Raw genomic sequence first — 26,592 nt, 5'->3', positions numbered from 1 at the left:
CCCACCCCAAATATTAATTTCAGTCGATTTCTCTAAATTTCAACTTAACATAATTTTTATAAAACTTGTTCAATTACACTTTCATTATAGCTTTTCTAAAGAATTTTTTCTTTACTTTAAGAATTTAAAATCCAAATTTTAAAATTTTTCCTTTTAAAGCGTTTTTTCTTAAAATTTAAGGAAAAAAATCAATTTTCGATTCTTAAGGCCGTTTAAGGTATCACATCGGCACTAATCGGAGTCAAAAGTTTGTACCTCGCATTACTACTTCCCGCACTATACTTTCGCCCTCAACTCCCTATACTCTCAGCCCATACTGTACCTACTTCTACAAATACACTCGTACACGTATACCTCACACTAGCAGCGATTGGAAGGAGTAGGAGGTTTGACAACGTCGCTATAAGTCTCGCTTTGACTACTGTGGACTACTGTCTCTCTCTAACTAATGTTACCATCCTGCGATGTTGCCACATCAAAGTGGCGGGTGTGCTATATATTGCAAATGACGTCATGAAATAAAATTTTTAATTTATAATTACAAATAAACGGCACGGTAAATTATAAATTTCTTTGTATATTTTAGTTCCAAATTTATTCGTGAATTCAACATTAGTTTTTGAAAAAAATTTATAGAAAACTTCTGATGATATTTGTGAAAATGTACTTCTTCCCTATACATTAGTCCCGTCTCCCATGCAAAATAAGTAACTTTGATTGCTAATATTTCTGGTTTCGTACGGCGAAAATTCTTCATATTTTGCAAATTTGTCAAGAATTATAATAAGAACATATGGTAAAATTTTCAAGAAAATCTATAGAAAACGGTTTTACCGATGTGATACCTTAAAAAATTTCATTTTTTAAAAAGCATTTTTTGTGTATTTTAAAATCACACTTTGACAGAAATGGGATCTTTTTATTTTCAAGGTCAAATTTGACTTTTTTTACTTAAAAAACTACAATTTTTCAAAATTTAACCTTGTAAATCAGCTATTCCCATTTTGCTTCTACATGGTGTTAAAGTAAACAAAAAATGCTTTTTTTTTAGACAAAAAAAATTCTTAACGTCCTTAAGCATCAAAAATTGATTTTTTTCCTTAAATTTTAAGAAAAAACGCTTTAAAAGGAAAAATTTAAAAATTTGGATTTAATATTCTTAAATTAAAGAAAGAATCCTTTCAAAAACCTATAATGAAAGCGTAATTGAACAAGTTTTATAAAAATTATGTTAAGTTGAATTTTCGAGAAATCGACTGAGAGTTGAAATTTCGAACCCCTGCATTTTGAAAGCCCTTTGCTGTTGGGTCAAATCGTTTGGTGGTTGAATGTAGGTCTAGTAGTACTATACTTCAGCCAAGTATCAACTCAATCTTGAGAAATTAATTTTTGGGGTGGGAACAGTTGAGGAATTTTGCCCCATATTTTCTTGTATACAAATATTAAATATATTTACTTGTACAAGATCTTGTACATATTCTCACCAAAACAGGTACAAGTTCAGCTGCTGAACATGTACATTTTCTTGTACAAGATCTTTTATAGGGTTTTTGAATAGGGGCACAACTGTTTTGTTCAAAAACGTCAAAAAATGTAGCTTGTTTTACGTGCATCTGCTAATTGCAATGTTTTAACTAATCAGAAGTAATGAAACTGAACTACTAAACATATATCCTTATGAGCTAATTCACCGAAAACGAATTGTGTTCCTAGAGTGTACCATGATGTTTCTTAGGGGTTATATACCTTTCATACGTCAAAAAATCGATTTTTTTCATTGCATATATCAAAAGTACATACTCTCGAGAATGTTTTCCTAAAATTTCATCAACATCGGAGCATTAAAACTTAAGTTATGGCTGTTTTAATACGCTACTTTTTTTAGAAAAGTATATATACGCTTGAAAATTTAAAGGCTATTATCTAGGAATCGTGATTTTTGAGAACTGCACTTACGGTGACTGTGATTTTTTTAAAATTGCCCAACCGATCGGGCTGAAATTTTCAGGGTTTCTTTATAAATACAGTAGCTAGTGCGTGAACGAAGGAATTTAAATTTGAACGAAAATTAATATTTTTTTGTTCAAAAAACCAAATTTTAAAACCCTAAAATCATAATTTTTGAGAAAAAAGCACCGCCATTTCTAGAAATTTTTTTTCAAAATTCTTCGTTCACGCACGAGGAAATATAATATAGTAATAAAATTTCCATTGTTTGTTAATTTTAGTTAAACTCTGTCTGAATTATCACAGTCACCGCAAGCAGCTATCAAAAAAGGTGTTTTAGTGCAAGATCAACAGTTTCCTCAATTAATTATATTTTTTTATAAAAATTTATATACAACTACATCGAAATATGTACTATTCGATAAAATAAACTTTGTTTAAAAAAATTTTTTAAAAACAGCTAACAATTTTTTTGAAAATTCTTCTTTTTTGACGCGCATGTAGGTATATAACCCCGTAAGAATATTTTTGTAACTGCTCTAGGCCAGACATAGAACTTGTTTAGGACGTCTTTATTTCATTCCTTTTTACATCTATAGGATGCCTTTTTAGGATTTTCTAAGGATATCTTTAGAACGTCTTTTAAAAAATGTCCCAAGAATGTTTAAAAAAGGATGTCCTTGGAACATCCAGCAGATGCCCGTGCCTATTGGGTACTTTTTAGATAAATTGATATTCGAACATAATTTTATTTTTTTACCTACCATTATTTATACTAAAAGTAAATGATCGAATTAAGGTATCACATCGGCACTAATCGGAGTCAAAAGTTTGTAGCTCGCATTACTACTTCCCGCACTATTCTTTCGCCCTCAACTCCCTATACTCTCAGCCCATACTGTACCTACTTCTACAAATACACTCGTACACGTATACCCACGGTCGTATATACAGGTCCGGAATCTTGTCTGTTCAGGCGGGGTAGCGCGGTGAGGTTTGACAACGTCGCTATAAGTCTCGCTTTGACTACTGTGGACTACTGTCTCTCTCTAACTAATGTTACCATCCTGCGATGTTGCCACATCAAAGTGGCAGGTGTGCTATATATTGCAAATGACGTCATGAAATAAAATTTTTAATTTATAATTACAAATAAACGGCACGGTAAATTATAAATTTCTTTGTATATTTTAGTTCCAAATTTATTCGTGAATTCAACATTAGTTTTTGAAAAAAATTTATAGAAAACTTCTGATGATATTTATGAAAATGTACTTCTCCCCCATACATTAGTCCCGTCTCCCATGCAAAATAAGCAACTTTGATTGCTAATATCTCTGGTTTCGTACGGCAAAAATTCTTCATATTTTGCAAATTTGTCAAGAATGATAATAAGAACATATGGTAAAATTTTCAAGAAAATCTATAGAAAACGGTTTTACCGATGTGATACCTTAAATTTATTCTTTATTATTGATTCGACGATTCGAAAGAATTCGATTCTTTTAGGAAGTTTTAATTTAGCAAGGCCCCTACCAGAATCTAGTTCAAATTTCTACACGATTATTTGTAATTTGGCGTTAAATGAAGTTTATTGCAGTCTTATATTTATTTCTATTCATGAAAATTACTTCTTGTTAGTTACTTCAATAATTAAATTAATTTTTAAAGAAAATTTTAAAAAAATGGTACTCTAAAAATAATTTTTAAAAAATATTTGTCAATAATCAAATATTCAAAAATTAAAATTCTTTTTTCTTAAATCTGAGATAAATGTTTTATGTCAAATTTTTCTACCTTTAGTCAAAAAAAATTGATAGTTATCTTTGTTTTACTGTGTAATAATCTATTATTTTTGAAATACTTTTTTATTGACTTTTGTTTTATTTTTATTCTACATTTTTTTTACAAACGGAAAGCAAATTACTTTTAGATTTCTCATTAATGTTTACCTATCTGAATTTTTTTCAGTGGGATTGTCAAGGGTTGAGTAATTATGATCAATCGCACCTACGATAGTAAGTGATAAGTTATTTCTACAATAAAATTTTTCTACATATATACAAATTACAATTTTTATATGTGCAGCACCGTTTTTTTGCTAGTGCAGTGCAGTGTATGTCATATAGATAAATATTATAAATTAGACTCTTGCGTATTTCTTCTCTTTAAATTATTTATCTGTTCTAAATAACCTTTTCTGATAGTAAAATACCACACAGTTTTGATAATTTATTATACTTAAGTTAAAAACCTTCTATATACTATAAGTTTATTTTAACAGCTAACAAGGATCCGTACTCCTTAAAGCTTGAAAATGTTTTATTCTTCTCACTATAGTTTTTTCGACAAGTATACTCTTTTGTAAAGTATAATTTTTAACCTCAACTGAATGCATATATATATATATATTATAGTTTTAAGTTTAAATTAATACATTTTATTTAATTCTATAAACAAAATATACAATAATTCATCTTATTTTATTATATATAGTTCCTTTGAGCAAAAAAAGAATAATATTTTACTCTTTAAAGAAGTTATTTTATTGTTTCAATAATCAACTTTATTCAGTAATATATATATATATATATATTTATTATTTTTTGATAAAGAATATTTCATTATTCGTTCTAACAATAAAGAATTCTTTATTATGCAGATTAATAGAAAATATTTTATTCTTTAGTATTGAAAAAGAATATTTTAGTATTCCATTTTAATACATTAACATTTATTATTCACTTAAAGGAAAAATATTGAACTTTCTATACATGAACGAATATTTTATTATTCTGCTTGATAAATAATATGATATCTTATACTCTCTGATTTTTTTATTTTTTGAGAAATCCGAAAATTTGTTTGAAAATTTATTTACTTAATATTTTATTGTTATGTGCTGTTAAATTATTTTCTTATCAATATTAAATTCTGTTAAGAGTTATAAAAATTTTCTCTTTTTAAAGTATATATGAGTCTTTTAGTGAATTTTCAAACATGTTATGGAATTATATGAAACTTCACTTACATTTTCATTGCAATATTTAAATTAATAAAAATAAAAAGTATGATTTATGTTTTTACTAATTTCAAATTTTTCTATTTCATTAAGGGATTACGTATTTTTACGCCTAAAAAAATTTCAGTGACTTATAATTATACTAGGTTATTTCATAGACATTTTAATGAAATTAATATCAAAATAAATAAAGGGGACTTTCTGGTTTCTCAAAATTTACCAAACCGATTTTTAAAAAATTTTTTTCTATGTATTGTGCAACAATGTCCTTAAATAACACAGGCTTAATTCCAAACAAATACTTTTTCGAAAATCACCAAATACTCGATTGTTTCTAATTGTAAGTAATTTTTAAGTCCACATTTGTGTTCAGCACAAAAAAATACATTGAAAAATATTTTCATACTAAAGAAAAAAAATTGTTTATAAATTTTTATGTCTGTGTAATTAATATTTTGAATTGATTTTGCTAAACATTAGTGTTGATTTATATCCCTATTTAAAATCTCTGTACAAGATCTTGTATAGGGATTTTAAATAGAGTACTAATAACTTGAAAAGTTTTATCCAAATTCATAACATGTTTCAAAATTCACTAAAATATTTTTTTGAAATGGTTCGCATTTAATATTATCCTTTTCTTTACCTTTTGAAAAATCAATTATTTTTTTATTTTCTTATATGATGTTTTGTTAAAGAAACTAGGTGTGACTTGTAATATTTTGAAAATATAGGATGAAACAATGAAATTACTGTTAGGAACTTTTCATATCAACGAAAATCATGTACCGTTTCCAGTCTTACTTTTTCATTTATTTTGTACAACATATCGCGTACTGCATTGCATTCAATGAAAATAATTTTTCTCCGATAAAAAATAATGAATTTCTTTCTACAAGGATGTAGAAGAAGATTTTTACACAGATTTATTGAAGAATATTTTTACGAAACATTTTGAAAATAATATTAATTTATTAAATATATTTATAGTGTATAAATAATAATGTAACTATGATGTTAAAAAACCCTGTTATGTCAGTTTTGCAACAAATGTAAATAATTTTGTACAAAGCCCTATAATTTACCCGTAAATCGTTGGCACCTATTTCATTATTTTTTAAACACTGCTGGTTGCGTGACAATCTTCCAGAGTTGCTAGACTACTTGCTCGTAACGATGCTAAACTTAAGGAACTGTGATTTAAAGTATTCATACCATGAGGATCGTCACAATGAAGGTACAATCGAGAACTGACGGATTTATGGCAGTCGGGACACAAACGCTTCTTTTTCTTGTCCCGTCGTTTTAAAATGTCATATGCACACCTAAAAAATAACAGATATTATTCAAGGCAAGTTTTAAACTTTTTTCTTATTATTTTAAAAAAATAAATATAATTTTTACATTCAGTTCAATTTAAAATAGTGTCAAGTGGACTTATACTTAACCACATAATTTTTTAGAGACCTAACAAAATTAATTTTGAAAATAAATTTGCCAGCTCAAAAAAAAAACAATTATATCACTTATGAAAAATTGACAAAATTTAAAAATAATTCAATTTTCAAAGAACCCCGCACCAAAAGCATGGAAAAAAAGTTCCCGGATGAATTTTTTTAAACTCTGCACATTTGTAGCTTATGACCTCCTGAACAAAAAATGTTAATGCCAAAAACCAAAGTTTTTTAGTTATATGCGATTAAAAAACTAAAAATCACGAAAATCGAACAAAGCTTGGCAAAACGTAAACAGTAAACAGTTAAAAAGAAACATAGACTCTTGATGTAAATACAGCTAAAAATATCATAGAACATGTATTTAGATATGGTAAAACTACATTAATGATGATTATGGTTACAACCATAACAACCATTGTAGGATAATAGTGACTCGCAGTTCATTTAAATACAACTCATGCATTGAACGATTTTTTCTGATACCTAATCACTTGTTCCAAAAAATGGTTATTAATGATGATTATGCTTACAACCATAACAACCATTGTTGGATAATAGATATTTAAATACAATTCATGCATTGAACTATTTTTTCTGATACCTAACAAGTAAACTACTTGTTCAAAAAAATGATTAAAGTACATTAATGGTGATTGTAGTTGTAATTAACAACTATTGATCAACTTTTTTTGTTTTGATTAACTATTATAGTTTTCAAAGGACTCATATCACTAACGGATTAAACTAAAGTATTCAAAGTTGTTTTTAATGACGCAGAAAGATTAATACTTATAAGTAGACTTTTTATGATAACTACAATTATGACACGAACAACCAATAACATATGTGAAATATTTATGCCTTTTCATTTTTAATCATTTAATTGACGTTTTTTTCTAATATGACTTTAGCATTGAGGATCGACCTTCAAAACTTATCGCGCAGTCAGTAATCCTTCTCTCCTTCCCGAATCCTTTGTCCAGTTTCATAAGAGTTTCTTCTGTTGCTTCGTGACGACCACTTTCGTATTTCTGCTTTAGATACTGCCACATACAGAGTTTAACTTTTCGTGACTTCGAAAATTTTCTCTATGAGATTATTTTAGTCATGAAATAAGACTTTTGGTCCCACTATTTCTTGCATCTTGGTAATTGCGAAATTGATTTCTGCACTTGCATAGTGATTTTCAACAATCGTTCTTTTTAACTAGCGATTATATATATTATTTACGTTGTAAGTATTTTTTTTACATATATCTTTTTTATATGATATTGCTAACAAAGCATGAAGGTAGGTTTGTGAGTTGATGAGCAATAAAGTTATTGCTTTCAGTTGATTAGCTTGTGTATATATCATTTACATTTTGAGTAATTTTTTTAACTATTACCTTATTGTTTAAAGTCCTTTTTTAATAGGTGACCACAAACTTGATGATGAAAAAATTATTGTTTAGGTACTTTAGAACGTATGAAATGAACTTTTTTTCATTATTATTTGAATCTTTTATATCAATAGAATATTTTCTTTATTTACTTTGAGTTTCTAAGAATTATTTTTCTTTATCTGATTTTGATTTATTATTTTGGCTGATTGCGTAAGTTAATAATATAAAAATGGCTTCCATGCAAAGATTAGCATGTTACATTTGTAACAGAGCATACGGCATAAGGCAAATGGCTCGAATCGATAGAAATGATGATGATGACGTGAAATAGCTATTGCTAGACGTGAAGGATTTGAAAGACCTGGTTTAGTCGTAACTGATAGGACAAGGTTGTGCATTAATTGCAATCAATCAATTACGAATGAAATATTGGAACTAGAACAAAACCCTCAGTGCTTAAGACTAAGTGTTTTAACGCAAACGGCAAATCGTAGTTGCTTAATATGTAACCGCGTTGAAAATATTCATAGACTTACTGTTGACTGCAGAACTAATGTTTTTCTTTCTCGGGATATTTATATTCCAGGAGATGTTAAATGTTGCGCGCAACATTTAGATAATCGATAATTCCTTTTGCCGCAATTATTGTTTGATTTAGGATTCATAAACAGACCTTATAGAATTAATCGTCAGGATTTTCAACCATTTCTGGCTGGACTTCGAAATGTTTCTATAAATAGAGTAAATTTTAATGACATTTACTCCTTGTCTGATGAGGATTTTCGAGCAATTTCACCAATTACAAAAGCTCAATTCAAAGAATTGCACAATTTTTGTGAACCTGTGCCTCGTGAATTAGGCAATAGATATGTTGAAAGAAAGGATCTGCTGGCATTTTTGTGCAAGATGCGACAAGGTGTTCCGGACATTTTTTTGAAAATAATAATCCAATATTCAAGCAGACAGTCTGTAAGTTTGGCAATCGCAACTGTTAGACAGTCTTTGATGCTGCTATTTGTTCCAGAAAACATTGGTTTTGACGGTTTAACGCCCGAACAGTATATTGAAAACCACGTGACTGAATTCTCGAATGCAATATACAATTCTGAACCTGAGAATCCAAAAGTGATAACCATAATTGATAATACTTATGAGGCAAAATTCCTGAAATGTCCGAACAAAAAATTAAAAGTTCTTGAATTTAATCCATACTTTTCTAAAATGTTGTTATTGTTGGTGAAAGTCTAAAAATCAATTATTATTGAATTTAATAAAATAGTTTTTGAATTACAACGTTTTTAATTTTTGACTTTTGAAAAAAAAAATTTTTTCAATGTACAATATTTATAAGTAGAATGCATAAAAGTTAACATATATATAATGATTTTTAAAGCTTTTTTGACGAGCTACACGCTGTTAATAAAATTTTTTTTTTAAATAACATTTGACCTTGAAATTCAAGGTCAAAATGTTAATTTACGTTTATCTCAAAATCGGATTTTTTAAAATTATTTTTAACTATCTCAATGGAAAGCTTGACTAATTTCCTACAAAACATGTAATTTTCAGAGTGTGATCTTTTAAAGTTTTTGAGATATTAATTGATTAATTAATTAATGTTTATAACAAATGAAATATTTTACAAACGAATAAAGTTACCGTAATTCTGAAGTTAGTAATTGAAAGTTAACGTAATTCCGCATCCAACGAGCCCTATATGAAGTATTTTGGATAAGTAGATTGTTAATAAACAATTAGTTAACATTGCAATTGTTTATTAACAATCTACTTATCCAAAATACTTTATATAGGGCTCGTTGGATGTGGAATTACCTTAACTTTCAATTGGTAAGTTCAGAATTACCATAACTTTTTTTGTTTGTAAAATATTTTATTTTTTACTAACAACAAGCATCCAAAAGCCCTATATGAAGTATTTTTGTTCAATTTTAGTTAAATAACAATAAAAAATGAAATATCTTACAAACAAATAAAGTTATCATAAATCTAAACTAACCAATTGAAAGTAAAGCTAATTCCGCATCCAACGAGCCCTATATGAAGTAATTTGGATAAGTAGATTGGTTATAAACAATTGCAATGTTAACTGATTGTTTATTAACAATCTACTTATCCAAAATACTTCATATAGGGCTCGTTGGATGCGGAATTACGTTAACTTTCAATTACTAACTTCAGAATTACGGTAACTTTATTCGTTTGTAAAATATTTCATTTGTTATAAACATTAATTAATTAATCAATTAATATCTCAAAAACTTTAAAAGATCACACTCTGAAAATTACATGTTTTGTAGGAAATTAGTCAAGCTTTCCATTGAGATAGTTAAAAATAATTTTAAAAAATCCGATTTTGAGATAAACGTAAATTAACATTTTGACCTTGAATTTCAAGGTCAAATGTTATTTAAAAAAAAAATTTTATTAACAGCGTGTAGCTCGTCAAAAAAGCTTTAAAAATCATTATATATATGTTAACTTTTATGCATTCTACTTATAAATATTGTACATTGAAAAAATTTTTTTTTTCAAAAGTCAAAAATTAAAAACGTTGTAATTCAAAAACTATTTTATTAAATTCAATAATAATTGATTTTTAGACTTTCACCAACAATAACAACATTTTAGAAAAGTATGGATTAAATTCAAGAACTTTTAATTTTTTGTTCGGACATTTCAGGAATTTTGCCTCTTATGTGTACGCTAAAAAAAGCAGCAATTTTCGCACATTAAGGCAAACTTTTTTAGTAAAAAACTACTAATTGCTAGTAGAAAACTATTAATTCATGGATTAAATCGGCTTCCTAATTTAAAATAGTAAAAAATACGATTTACTTAATGAATTGGTAGTTTTCTACTAGCAATTAGTAGTTTTTTACTACAAATTAGTCAAAACTATTACTAATTCAATTGGTAAACGAATACGCACTCTTTCATTACTAGGAAACTACTAATTGAGATTTGGAGAGTAAAAAAAGGTTCTTTTTGTGAATAATGGTTCACGTTTACAAATATATATCTCAAATTTATTTTAAAAAACTGTATAAAATTTTTCCTCGACCATTTTGTTTGTTTAAACAGTTTTCTTTGTTTACAGAAATGTCGGGTTCAATAAAATAGAGTTCACCTCTCCTTTTTACTTTAAAAATAATTTCGTTCATCTTATTTTTGACTTCTTTACCACTTTCGTTGAACGTTATTGTATGTTCTCCTTTCGTGGCTTTTGAAATTGAAAAAAGATTTGTTTTTAATTCTGGAACGAAAAGAACATTATCCAGTCTAATTTTTCTTTGTTCCTGGCATCTATTTTGCAAATTGAGATGAACGGTACCCTTTCCGAGAATTTGGGTATTTTTATTTACGACCAGTCTAACCTTCTGGTATTCAACTTGAGTCATTTCCGAGAAAAGATTTTTGTTTTGACCCATATGTGAAGTGGCACCACTATCCATACACCAATTGTTGCTAGACGTTGATTCAACACTAAAAGCTTTGTCTTTCACAGGATCGTTTTTAGCGAGAGTAAAAAAAGCTTTCTGTTCTGTTGCTAGTGAAGAGATATTTTTTTTATCAGCAGCCTTTTTCTTGCAATCAGCGGCCTTGTGGCCAGGCTTTTTAGAGGAAGTTGCAATTAAAACGTTTCCTTGGATTTTGTTGATGTTGGTTGCCTTTGTTTTGATTCACATTAGATCCTTTATTTTTCTACCGTTGTTGAAAATTTTGATGTTTTAATGAATTTGCATAAAGTGTGCTTTGTGAATCTGTCTCTGTGTCCTTTCCTTTTTTGGCGTTATGTTCGTCCAATAATTTTATTTTTAAGGCTTCTGGAGTCGGGAGCTCGTAGCGAGCTTCTATGGCATATCTAAAATTATCAAAAGTATTTGGTACACTGAACAATAACAATTTAGTGAGTAAATCGTCCGAAATAATGATTTTCAATTCTGTCAATTTATCTAAAATATTACAGAATCTGTTAAAATGATCTGCGATATTTTCATCGTCTCTCATTTTGGTAAAAAACAATTGTTTTAATAATGTTGCTTTTCGGGCGGGGCCTTCTGATTTATAAACGAGATCTAATTTTCCCCATACCTCTTTCGATGTTGTGCAATTTTTAACATGACCGAATTCAGAAGGAGTAATCGCGAGATTACAGTTGCGGTAGCTTCGTTGTTTTCTGGTCTGGTTGTGGTTGCGTCAACGTACTCCCAGTGGTCGTTTTTAACTAAAACTCCTTCTACATGAAAACACCATGTATCGTAGTTGTCCTTTTCTAATTTCTCCATTTGCACTTGAAAATTTGATGCCATATTTACTTATACACACTAAATGTTCATTGATTATTTTCGACAATTCGACGAGTTGGGATCTTCGTTTATATTTCGTGTACAAAACAACACTTTTCTTGTATTATTCGATAACGTATTTATATGCACTAAAATTTTGATGAAAATAGTAGTAGCATTGTGCACAATTTTCGAGTGGCTTTTTTGCGTGATGATTTCCGACACTTTTGAGGTTAGATTTCACCTCCGTCTAATCGATCGTTTTCAAGACAATCACACACTTTTTGATGTCTTAGCGCAATGGACGACAGTCTGGGTACATAACCTGTTGTTTTTATTAATAAAAACAACAAAACTGATTGATAATAATGATGATTTTATCACTCGGTTATATTTAATAATGAAAATGAATATATCGATTTCTCTTAGTCATCAAGAGGATAGAAAGAACAAAGAACGTTTCACGTTTCGGCAGCACTGCTGCCCTCTTCAGAAACTACTATTATACTCATTTTCTCAATGAAAATATATATTCACAATCTTCTATCTTATTTTGATATACCTCTTGACACTGCTCTTACTCTGTTTACTGAGGAGTTCATTCACCTCTTCTCCATATTTTTGATACTTGCAATGATTTTAAACTGTATATACTTTAGTAGTATCTAATCGTATTTCTACAAAAGAAGATGTTCCTTCATTTCATTATTCATTTTCGATGTAACTCTAACTTGTATTCCTTTAACGGTAAATTGATTTTTAATTTCTCAAAAACAAATTTGTATATTTATTCTTGTATCCACTTTTTTTTAATATAATAAAATTGTAGTTTCTGAAAAGGGCAGCAGTGCTGCCGAAACGTAAAAAAGAATTGTTTTTTGTTCTTTCTGTCCTATTGATGACTCGGAGAAATTGATATATTCATCTTCATTATTAAAACTTATTGATATTTAATATCCTGAAAGTTTTAAATTAAACTCTGAAAGTTAAATCAAAATTTGAACTCTACGGGAATCGAACACCAGACGTATGACCTAAGGGGGCTCGCACAAGAAAAGACGGAGCAGTGTGCAGGATATGATTCAAATAAGTTAGAAAAAGACAGAAATATCGCTCTTTCTTTTTCTATCTCATTTGAAACACATCCTACACACTGCTCCGTCTTTTTTTGTGCGAGCGCTCTAAGGGTGCTCGCACAAGAAAAGTCGGAGCAGTGTGCAGGATGTGTTTCAAATGAGTTAGAAAAGGAAAGAACGATATTCCTGTCTTTTTCTATCTCATTTGAAACACATCCTGCACACTGCTCCGTCTTTTCTTGTGCGAGCAGCCTAAGAGATCTAACCTGAACGCTTTAACGACTGCGGCTACTGAACCAGATTAGATATTTTTATTTGATTTGTCTATATAAATTGTCACTATAACAAATTGAAGTCTTTATAAAATACATTTAAATTCATAGTATTTTCAATTAAAGAAAAATTTCCAAATAAAGATTTAATAAATACATTGATATATCTACTAAAGTTTTATTTAAATTGAATCGAGATTTAAAATTTTAAAATTAAATTCACTAAACAAAATCTTAAGAACTTTTGAAAAACGAATGAATCAATTATTTATTGTTTATTTATAACTTTTGACAAAGTATATTCGGAAATAACCAGGATGGTACAAATATTTTTTTAATTCTATTTTACAAAAATATTTGAAATCATCTAGAACATAAATAATTCTTAATTAATTTAATATGTATTATCTGAGGATATTTTAGAAATCCTAAATTCGATCACTCTTTTTATAAAAATTTTTCTAAGACTAAACTAGATGTTCTAGCTAAGTCCAAGTTAGGACCAGCCTAAGATATATAAACAAGGGGCTACCAAGGTAGGACCAATATTTGGCCAACAATCATTTTAGGCATACATTGGTGATTTATACACACGGGTGTTTAAAACATTAACGTAAATATTAAATATAAAAAAAAATTCTTCTTTTTGTTAACTAAGAATGTAATTCTCGATGCTTATATATAGATTTTACCTGGCATGTAATATATGTGAGCAAGGTAAAGCCTCCAGAGAGTCCGCTTCTAGTCCGAACGGTTCATTGCAGCTTCCACAACGTAATTCTAAATCTTCTTCCATCGTTGCTGCTAATCTTTCGTGCTGATTTTTTTGCTCTTCGTCTCCTAGTGACGCATAAATTCGGGATAGACGACATCTGACAGTTCTGACTAGAAGCTGAAAATTTTTAATGAAATTATGAAAAACAGAAAACCTTTCAATAGATTATGATTATTTTAATAAAATGAAAATTCCCAAATAATAATATTAATGTTAAGTTGCAAGTTGGCACGAAAAATTATCTGCAAAATTGTAGCAAATAGCAAGATAAAAGATATAAGAACCGGGGATTCCGGTTACAAGCTCAATAGGTGGTAAACGAATTCACGAGAATCTCGGATACAAGCACTTTTCGGTATCTGAGATGCTCATAAGCTTGTAAACGCACTGAAACGGACGACTTTTGTGGGTCTTTTAATCAAGAAAAAGCAATTAATTAGATGCAGAAACGATGGGAAAATTAATAAGAAGCAAAAAAAAATGATTATTTATTAAAGAAACGTACATTTAAACAAAAAACAATTATTCTTATTAATTCTAACCTCTGCATTAAAAGCATTGTGAAAACAGTGTTTTGTTAATAATTTTACCTTGTTATTCGGAACATATGGTATTCTACCTCACCGACATTAGATAGTAATTTAACGCTGGTTTTTCGATTTTTCAATTTCAAAAGCAATTTAAAATAATCAAAATGTTATTAAACATAATAAAGTGCTCATTTTTAATTTCCTTTACCCCTTTTAATTAAATACTTTTGGTCGGTAAGGTAGAATACCATATGTTCCGAATAACAAGGTAAAATTACGAACAAAACACTGTTTTCGAAATATTTTTAATGCAGAGGTTACAATTAGTAAGAATAATTGTTTTTTGTTTAAATGTACGTTTCTTTAATAAATAATCATTTATTTTTGCTACTTATTTAATTTTCCATCGTTTCTGCTTCTATTTAATTCCTTTTTCTTGATTAAAAGACCCACAAAAGTTGTCCATTTCAGTGCGTTTACAAGCTTATGAGCATTTCGGATACCGAAAAGTGCTTGTATCCGAGATTCTCATGGATTCGTTTACCAGCTATTGAGCTTGTAAACGGAATCCGCGGTTCTTGTATCTTTTATTTTTTACTGGAGTAGATAGGCTGTGGGCATTCTAGAGAGTAGGAATCTGTTACCGACATTACCAACATTCTTGTCAAATATTATGATTGCGCAATATTACCCAACTGTAAAAAATGTTTGGTATTTCCTGTCTTGACGTGTCAAATATTATTTTGACATTATCGCGATTAGATTTGTTATAAACAATATGTTGACAAGTTTATAACTTCCCGGTTTTTTGTTTTATTCGTAGAATTTTTGTTAAAAAATATCCCTTTCAGGTCTAAAGTAGATTACATAACGTAATTTTTTTAGTCTACCATATGTTTCTGATAATTTATGATGATTGATATGGGAATCGTTTTTGTTAATAATAATTATTATTATCTCATCATGTTGGAATTTGATGACTAATTTTTCGGTATATAAGCAGTGTTCTAAATGGGTTTTTTAATCAGTCGTCAATTAAATTTCGTAAACGATTCAAATGCCAAACAGTGTAAAAAGAGAAGAGTTCCAGTTTCGAATAAACAGTCTTTTGAAAGAAATTCAAGGAATAAAACACAGAATTGAAAGTGTAGAAATGTCTCGTCGTTTAGTAAGAGATTTTGAAAAAATAAATATAAGTAAAAATGAGCTTCGCTAAATTAAACAGTGCTGCTAAAGCAAAAAGCTTTCTTCCAACAAAGAAATTAAGTGAATTTGGGGTAGCATAATGTATAATTATGAAAAATATCAAAATTATGATTCATTTAACTGTGGTCATTTCTGTCTTAAATTTTTATGCAATTAGTTAAATATTCCAAATATGTATTCTATTCATATAAAAGATAAATAAATTAAATATTCCATTCAGTTAATACTTAGATTTCAACATGGACGATTCACTTATATTAACATTATGAGGAAATAGTTCCATTTTAGAATCTCAATTTTTCCCCCTATTGAGTTGTCTCATTTTAAAAATTATTCTCTTGGTCTTGTTGAATTTTTAACTTTTAATTCTATTCCTAATATTGATGTTGGAAAAAATAAGTTTTATGTTAATAATGAAGAAATTATTATACCTACAGGAAGTTATGAAATTAGTGACCTGGATCAAGTTTTGCATTTTATTTTTAAAAAAAGAAATTACTTTCAGAATTAAACCTAATAACAATACTTAAAATGTACAATTTATTGTGATAAAAAAATTAATTTTTAACCTAAAGATTCTATAGGCAGTTTGCTTGGATTTTCTGCACGAAAATTAAAAGCTAAAGAATATCATGAATCTGATCAACCGGTATCCATTATTAAAATTAATTCCCGAAGAGTAGAGTGTAATATAACTACTGGGGCTTATATCAATGAGGAAAAAGTTCATACAATCCATCGATTTTTTCCCGTTGTGCCACCAGGATATAAATAGTAGAAGTTCCAAATCACGTCATTTAGGTAAAGTCGCTGTCAAGACAATAGATCTTATTCAGCTGAGAATTGTTGATCAGAACGGACATTTGAATAGTTTTCAAGGACAAACCATTACGATTAAACTTCATTTCAAATCTTTAAAATAATGGGCATCGTTTTTGATAATAAGAAGAAAATAATTGGTTTTGGTTATAAAAATAATACACAATGCCAAAATCAAATCAGTCAGCTACGAATCCTGAAAAGCCTACACCTCAAAACCTACAGTTACTCAAAAGTCTCGGTCTCAAAGTCGTAAAGAAAAAAGGATAAAAAGATTTAAAATTTTTTGCAATTGTATTTGTTTATTTGTGTACCGAAGTATTATTTGCCATGGAAGGAGAAATTTTAAATATTGATTCACCAATCATTTTGGTGAATCAATTGCTCATCACGAAGTGCATGTGCAGCAGTCATATACGTCATCAACGTATAATAATAGTAATGAAATACGTATAACTGTTCAAAATCAAGATCAAGTTGAATGAAAAACTATATTTCTTTTGATGCAAGTCAAAATAAATTTCTTGAAAATGTTGGTTTGTTAGAATTTGGTGATACTTCAATATTAACTAATAATAATGGTTATTTTGATGTTTGTATACCGCTAAATATGATTTTTGTCTTTGCTGAAGATTATCATAAAGTTATTATTAGTGCTAAACATGAGCTCATTCTAACCAGATCAAGAACTGATTTAAATGCAGTTATACAAACGGCACCTCTTAAAGAATTTAAAATAGTAATTGAAAAAGTTGAATGGTTGTTACCGTACATAAAATTATCAGATGCTCGAAAATTTAAACTGTTAAAGTATATTGAAAAGGATCCATCTATTCCTATCAGTTTTTAAACTTGGGAATTGTATGAGTATCTTCTATTACCTGTAACTCCTAAGCATATTAGGAGTGTAAAAACTTCAACACAACTAAAAACAACTGAAAATTCAAAATGGCGTATTCAAACATTTTTGACGCGATATTTTTAGCATTTAAATGTATTCTGAATGGGTAAGATTTGAAAAAATTATAAATCTGAACAAAAATTCTAAAAAAATCTTTTTTTAAATGCTTGTAAATTGTTTATTTAAAAATTTTCGGTTCTTTTAGTACACTATTTAATAGAGCCTCAAAGTACCTGTAAAAATTTCGTTAATGGGTTAATGCATGCCTACTTTTCCTATTGTATGTTTCTAATTTTCGAGCGTGAAACGGGAGTGCCGTGATGAGAATGTTATCCTTAAAGTCAAAGTACTTTAAGAAAATGAAATTTAATTTATAAAAACCAAAAATTTCACTTATACAAATTGTACAAAAAAATTTTTATGAATTAAAACATGAGGGCAAAACCTCATATAATACATTTGTTGCTTTAAAAATGGATTTACTTTAAAGTTCTTTTTTTTAATGTTTTTAAATTTTCAATTAATTTTTTCCTTTACTTAATTGAAATTAGTTCGAAGAGGAATATCTTATTTTAGTAAATAATTTGGTTTGTCGATTTTCGTTAATTACAAAGACCCGGCCAATCCACGGCGCAAAATTTAGGAACTAAGTTTGAACAGCTGCAGTGCCGCCATTCTCTTTTTTTGCTCGATAAAAAATTTATTCTAATACCTTTAAACCTTACCTATTTGTATAATTAAATTTAACGCATTTTAATAAAGACTATAAGTTGTTTCTAATAAATTTTTCAAAACAATTCGATTATATGAAGCTTCCCGTTTAAAATAACTACTTTTGTACTTATTTTAACTCTGTGTGTAATTAATTTTACTCTTTTTAATAAAATTACTAAAAATAATTTCTTTCTTCTTCACATTTTACTACAAAATTAATTAAATTATCTACAAAGTCTGAAACAACTACAAAATCTCATTCTACCAAATGGATTCTTGGGTCATTCAACTAATTTCTGGTAGTATAATTAATACAATTTTTAAATTTAATTTTATTTATTTATTTATTTATTTTTATTTATCTACATATACACCCACAGTCCTAATTGGACCATAAATGGGTGACGAAATGATAATGTAAGTTGTTTAGATTTAGGTGTGGTACATATAATTTCCACAAAAAAAATTAGAAATTAACACAAAAAATAACATATTAAGAATCGGTTACATATGCATTAAGCGTCTCAATAAACTTAGATTTCGATGAAAAAAACAAGTCCAAATTAATTGAAAAAATTTTGAATTACACAGTGTAGTTAAAAAATAATTAATGCTACTAGGTTTTGAATTGTAATAAACAAACAAAGTGCGTAGCGCGATTCTTGGACAATGCGCGCGAAGCGCGTATCAATATCGAACCGCGAAGCGGGACGATCATCCTTCGCGCGCCCCGGGGCGCTTAAACTAGCGAGCGAAGCGACTATAGTTTCTGTAAATAATAATGATTCTAATCTAGTGCATATAAATACCCGGATCAAAAAACGCGACCGACGCTCGGACACACGCTCTAATGGTAGTCGGTAGCAGTGAGCCGCCTACTGGCTGTCACTGCTACTTGACTGGAAATAGAGCGTTCGTCCGAGCGTCGGTCGATTTATTTGATCCGGGTATTCATATACTTTTCCAACCTCCGTATCCGTGGGATAGTATTTCGAAGAAATACAAAACTGTTAATCGTTGGTTAGAAATGTATTTCTATGGTATTTCTTGGAATGTCGGTGATGTGTCGTATATAGTTTACAATTTAGTGGCAGAGACAAATGCCATAGATTGAACGGGGAAGGAATATTACGATAACTCACACTTGAAGGATGGAGTGTGAAAAAAAATAATTTTTAATAAGATTGAGAGAGAACTCAAAATGAATAGAGAAAAGAGAGGACAAATATTAAAACATTTCCAAGTCTTTGTTCTCTTATTTATGTAACTTACTTTTGTACCCCCAAGGAAGGGTGTCTGTACTTTTTGATAAAAAAACTCTTTTATCGTCACACCCACTTAGAGACTCTTTTCTTTGTTGTACAGTGTAAACTTGATGTTTTACACTACGAATTAGATATTGATTTTCTACTTAGTTTTCGTATGAAAAAAGTGTTTTTTATAGTCCTCAAATGTAATTTCCTTTAATGTTGAAGATCTAACACCTTTGGCTTTTTTCTTCTCGCGAATTTCATTTAATATTTTACATGAATACAATTTCGATCTTAATCCATTAAACTCCGTGACAATCTTGCCATTGCATTTATCTTTCATTAAACCTAGAACTTTTCTATTTTTTAATTCTATACCATAACTATTATTTTCTGGATAATCGAAAGTGTCGAAAAATTGTGAATCGCGTTTAATATAATCATATATGTTTGGAACTTTAATATGATAAATTAAACTATCAGTATCGGTATAAAGTAATTTAGATTGGTCAATGAAAGTTTTTTTAACATGATTATAATGAAAATCGTAAAGAAAGAGTTTTGATATATCAAGAATGCTAAATCCAAAATATATCGGTTTATTAAATTTAATCTGAACTTTATTCATTTCTATTATAACCAAATTTTCATCAAAAATTACTCATCGCTGCGCCATATAAATTATTTATATCAAAATACATTATATAAGATTCTTCAATTTCTGAATTAAATTCTGGCTCCATAAATCAATTGTTTGCCTTCGCATATCTATTTGAGCATTGAGAAATTCCTCCGCGAATACCCTTTTCTATGAAAAGTAGTATTTCAATATCTCTTAATAACTCTAGTTCTATTTATGTGAATTTTAACGTAGCATCAAATGCAAGTACCGGTGCTGTAAAATAGTGTAAGGGGTCTAAATTATATGCAGATAAGCATGTTCTTCGAAAATTATCAAAAACATCAGCTAAAAGTAAAACGTCTGTTTTTAAATATAAATTTCAATATTCCCCCAAGTTATTCAAATTAAATGTATTCCATTCTTGACAAGCATCGTATCCTGATAAATTGTGAAAAACTACGGGAATCTAATGCGAATTTTTATAATTAATATTACAACCCTGATGAGCTGCACCACTATATTTTCCAGTGAAATGACAGTGATCTCGATATTTAATATCATCATTTTTGAACGAATTTTCACAAGTGTGACAAATTTTTACGGTTCTAAATTTCAATTCTTGCAGAAAAGTTAGTTTCAATTGGCACTATTTTTTTCAAATATGTTTCAATTAAATTAGCAATACTTATTAATTTTTTCATGAACCAAGAAATGCAATCCTGTCCTCTATAAGATTCAAACGCCGAAAGTGAATAATCAATATCGCATTTTAAATAAAATGCAACACTTGTCGGAATGTGTTTCCTATATGCCCGAGATATTATTTCATTATCATTAAAAGCATTTAAATGACTTGCAGTATCCGCATACAGTACAAATGGAATATTTTCTTTAAGTCTAAAATTTTTAAACTTTAAAATATTTGCCTATTCTGTCGGTAAAATAACTTTACATTCGTTTAAATTCATACAATCAGTTTTATGTTTCAGAAATGAATTTTCGTAATTAAAATGACATAAACATCTGTTACATAAATAAGTTCGACCGTGATGTTTTGAGAATTGTGATTTTACCAAACGTGACAAATTACGAATCCACGCGAAGTGATAATTAAAATTATTATTAGTGTGATTATTTATTACAGAAAAAGTGTCTACTTTTTTATAATAAGTAAATGAATAGTATCTTTTTTAGAAAATTTATCGCTTAAATAAAAACGGACAATGTCTCTTTATTTTTACCAACTTTTTCAAAACCATAAATATTTATTTTTTTAAATTTAGAAACATCTTTTAAACTAATAGAAAAATTTAATCCCTCATATTTTAAAACATTTCTAAAATGAGGATAAGAACTTATAAGTTTTGCATTATTTTTAACTGGAAACAAAGCTGCCATTACTGACCAATGAAAACAGTAATCGTCAGTACATTTTACATTTACAACAGCCTTTTTATCAATTATAAATTTTGGTAATTCCGTATTTACAGAACAACCTACCTGAATTGGCGCATGTCTATTTATATTAACCATTAAATTAAATGTCTCCTTCAATGACCAACCTGACTTTTTTTCATTAAAATCCTCAACTTCTTTAAGAATATATTCATTTATTTCATTAAGAATTGTACTAAGTCTGAGAAGGTAAAAAGAATTTCATTTTTTGTATTAAACGATTTTTTTTCTTGTATATTGTGACGTTGTAAAATTTACAATTTTACAAATCACAAAAGTTTATTTATTTTTCAAAATATTTAATAACTTTGTTTATTATTCCCGAAAGAGATATTTCAATATCACAAATTTACTTGACGAAATCACATTATGGATTCGAGAAATGGAAAAATCTTATTTAATAATAATTTAATATTAAGAATTAATGTCTGTAATCCCTTTTTATTTATGTATTTTCGAGCCAACATTCAACTGAAACAAGAAATTAAGAAAAATATCAAGATTTAAGAAAACTTTAAGAAAAATTGATTTTATTGAATATTTTGTATTGGTCAACCTACCCTCAATTTTGATGTCGTCAATAATTGGATGTTTTGAAGTTTATTATCGATTATGTGGATATATTTTTATTATCGATTATTTGGATATATTTTTATTATTAAAAATTTGGATTCTTCAATATTCACTTCCGATGTACCCATTAATTGGATAATTGAGAGATGCCAAGTATTTTCACGTTTTATGCAAATATCACCCTGAGAATATTATTGACTTCGTTTCCTGGCGAAACACTCGAGATTATTATGATTTTTGGAAGGCTTCTTTATATTTTTAAATTGTTATTTGAAACTTCTATTGCTGCGGGTAGCCAAAGCCCATATAAAATGTTTCATATTTTGGATTTATGTCAATTTGAAATTTGAAGATTTTTACTTAACTGTGGCATTATCTTTAAAAATTTCAATATTAATTCCGAATTCATGAATATTTATATTGGAGAAGAACTATAAAGATTTACCATCTTGCGTCGGATTAACGTATTTAAATCGTTAATCAAGAAGAAGTATAATTATTATTCAAGAAAACAATTTTTGTCAACAACTTTTATTATTGAATTTGAATTTCGCACTTGATCAATTTGGACCAATCAGCGTCAAGATATAGATGAAAATCTTTTTACCGACCGTCGAACTTTCTTTTTTTTCTCCCGATCTTTTTATTTTTTTTAGATATTCAGTTTTTTTGGTTGGCAACGAAAATCTCCTAGGTGAAAACAAACAACGTCTTTTTTATCATTCTTTAATGTGATTTCGTATAAACCTGACGCTTTTTCTCAATTGTGTTATCGATTTTGATTTTTTTTTGGAAATCTCAAATAAAATACGTTTTGGCCATTAATTATTACAATTAAAAAAATAAAGGAAATATCAAAAATAAAAATAAAAATATAAAGATTCAAAAATAATAAAGAGGAATTATTTGGAAATAATTAAAGGAGATATTCGTCGTCAGCCATTTTGAACATCAATTTTTGGAATTCTTTGGTAAAGTTTTGATTACTACATTTACGAATGATATCTCAAAATTATTTATTTGTTTGAATTTTTCAATAATGAATTTAATTTTCCTTGGATCTAAATTTAATTTTCTTTAAATCTGAATTTAATTTAGAATTTCAATTTTATTTAATTTAAGATGATTTCTTATTGAATTTAATTGATTATTTTATTGATTTTGGAATTATTTAAGAATGAATTTAATTCTCTAAATTTAATTTATAAATTTTGTTTAAAAATTGATTGAAATGTCATTCATTTAATAATTATTGTATCCATTTCAATTTTCCATTTTTCCATTCCTCGAATTAAAGAATCCTTATTCTTTTAAAAAGAAAGAATAAGTAGTTATTCCCTTTTAATTTACATTGTATCGAGACAAAGATCAAATTTTTTTATGATGTTTAAAAGAAAATTTAAATAAAGAAATTTATTAATCTTTTGTTTACAAAATATGATATTTTATTTAATTTAATTTAAAAATTAAATCTTTTCGAATGTGGCTTTTCCGAACCGCCCTCTCTACTGCTAACCAAGAATTTGGAATGCGGCAGGCCGAGTAAAAGGAAGACTATTGTAATTTAATTTGAATTTTGGATCATTTCTTTGCTTTGAGTTTCCCTTGATTATTGAATTTGACAGTCTTTGAGTAAAAGCCTGGTGGCCGTGTGTACTCTTTAGACTAATTTAACAATCAAGGATAAGTTTGATTTAATTTTTGAATTTGACAGTCTCTAAAATAATTTGCCTGGTGGCCTTGTGTATTTTTCCAGACTAATTCGATGATTAAAGAAATATTTATTTAATCTATTTAATCAATTTAATTCTTTTGTCCCTTAATTATTTGTTTATTTTTATTTTGTCCCAAGAAAGGACTGGCGCCCAACAAACAATTTATTCGAGTCTTCCCTTTTGTAACTATGATTTCATTAATTGATTTTCTTAACATTCAGCATCATTGATAAAATCATTTTTGGTTACAATATTTTCACCGTTTTCGAAAGTTGTAAAATTGCCTATTAACACAAAATTCACTTTTAAGCTACTACTTTCTTTTAAAGCATTTTTTAAACGGGATTTTATTACAGATTTTGACTCCTCTAAAAAATTGAACAAATCTTTATGTTTTAAATTAATAACTACCCCTGTTCTAACTCTTTTTTCAAATACTGACTCTAAATTTTCCCATTTTATTCTTCTATCTTTTTTTCCAAATTACCTCTACCAGTTTTTTGAATTTCTCTGAATTTTTCGCAAATAGTTTTTAAAATTCTAACAGTTGTTATAATTATTTTTCTTTTACTCCAATTACTCAATTCTTTTATTGATTTCAAAATTTTATTCAAAATACTTATATTTTGCACTTCCAATTATATCCACCTTTCCGATTCCAATAATAACCGTTTTTTACTCTTAACATTTTTCAGTATAATATAAGCACTCTCCATAATTTCAATGAGTTTTGGAATATCTATAGAATCCATCTTTTCTGTCTTTTTTTAATAAAAAAATGAATTTTTTCTTTAACAAACACGCACAACCTATCAAGCTATTTGTTTATTGAAGACTAATAATTATTAACAAATGTATGCTTGCTTTTATACCACATTTCAGTGTTATATAAATTAGTAAATAAAATCATTAAAAAATAATTGCAGGAAATACATTAAATAAACACTCTTCTTTTCTCATTATCTAAATATGTAATCATAAGATGACCAATATTCTAATTAAAACATATTAGTCCAATATAATATTTTCACTAAATTAAGATAAAGGCCATACATTTTCTTTCTCAGATCAAAAAATTTAAAACAAATTTTTAATATGTCTAGTTAAGACTAACATAGCATACTTGCTCATTAGAGCTAAGGAGTTTAGATGTGAGCGATAGCAAAAACTCCGCATTCACTTTTCGGGCCGCTGTTCTCTAAATATATTAAATCTGTCAACTATAGAAAACCATAAAACTGATTGCTTAGGAAGAATTTCGAATCGCGCTAAGCTAAAAAGGAAAGATACCCTAAAAAGCAAAGACATTCAGTACTGATAGTACTGATAGCAATATTGTCAAAATAATTTTTAATAAGTTAAAACACAAACAGGAAATACCAATCATTTTTTTTCAATTACGCAATATTGCGCAATCATAATATTCGCAAAAATGCCGGTAACAGATTCCTACTATCCAGAACGCCCACAGACTATCTTCTTACCGGGACCCTTTTTTAAAAAAATGAACGATTTTGAAAAAAAAATTTAATTTTAATTTTTAAAAAAGAGTCTGTAGGGAACAACTATTTTATTAATTATATTAAAAATACATATTTCATTAATCTGCTTTTTGGGTTTTTCTAGAAGTAATAAAACATTGTTTTCATACTTCTGTAATTTGCCTGAAGGATCGTTTGCCAAAAAGACCCCCTTCCTCATTTTTATTTTTGTAAACACCTTAAGCAGGTAAAGTTATAAAAACCTTGCTAAAGGCTAGTGACAGTCAGTCATGAACCATCCCTCTTTGAACAAAAATTATTTCTAAACTGAAATAGACTCTGTTTTATTTCGCTTTGCCTCCTACATATCAGAAGTGGGATCTAACGAGAAGAAAAGTAAAAAAATTCTTTGATTTTATTCGCGCCCTGACGGTACTTAATTTAAAAGCAATTAGTGATTTGCTTAATGACTTTTCGGGTAGTGACAATTCGTTTGATACGTGGTTTCAAAAATTGGAGTGGATACGTCAAAATTATTTACTTAACGAACATACACTTAAAATTTTGATTCCGGCGAAATTAAAGGGACCAGCTTTGGATTGGTTCCATTTTAAACCAGAACATTTATCGCTTAGTGTAGTGGAGTTAAAGGAAAAAATGAAAATTATGTTTAACCAACGTCCAAATAGACTTGCTTTACGCCGCGAATTTGAAAAAAGAAAATGGTTAGCAAGTGAACCATTTAGCGATTATTATCAAGACAAAGTGATTTTAGCAAATCGAGTGCCCATTCCAGAGGAGGAATCAATTGACTATATCGTGGATGGCATTCCTGATCCACGTATTAGAAACCAAGCGCGGATGCATTGTTTTAAAACGACAAGTGACTTGTTGCAAGCGTTCGACGGAATATCGTTACCCAAAAATTACGATGAAAAGGACAATAAATCGACGGAAGTGAACTCAAAACAAAAGTCCGATGAACAAAAAAAAGATGCAATTAAACCAGAGTCAGCTTCAACCTCGAAAGAAAGACGAAGTATGCGATGTTACAATTGTAACCAACCAAGTCATTTTGCGCCCGAC

At 28.4% G+C, this 26,592-nt stretch overlaps 1 protein-coding gene across 2 annotated transcripts in view; it reads right to left on the bottom strand.

Moving 5' to 3' along the window:
- Window positions 1–26,592, bottom strand: part of LOC127285397 (43 kDa receptor-associated protein of the synapse homolog) — a 305,412-nt gene that overhangs the window by 51,994 nt on the left and 226,826 nt on the right. For both annotated transcript variants that reach the window (XM_051311389.1, XM_051311388.1), the window contains 2 exons: window positions 14,158–14,357; window positions 6,185–6,294 (listed from right to left, as the gene is read on the bottom strand). In XM_051311389.1, coding sequence (XP_051167346.1) covers window positions 6,185–6,294; window positions 14,158–14,357 — 310 coding nt within the window. The remainder of the gene's footprint in view (window positions 1–6,184; window positions 6,295–14,157; window positions 14,358–26,592) is intronic.

This window comes from Leptopilina boulardi, unplaced genomic scaffold, assembly GCF_019393585.1.
Source record: "Leptopilina boulardi isolate dan_hultmark-lab unplaced genomic scaffold, ZJU_Lbou_2.1 LbouV2_332, whole genome shotgun sequence".
In the NCBI taxonomy this organism is placed as follows: domain Eukaryota; kingdom Metazoa; phylum Arthropoda; class Insecta; order Hymenoptera; family Figitidae; genus Leptopilina; species Leptopilina boulardi.
This window is presented reverse-complemented; position numbering and strand designations above follow the sequence as displayed.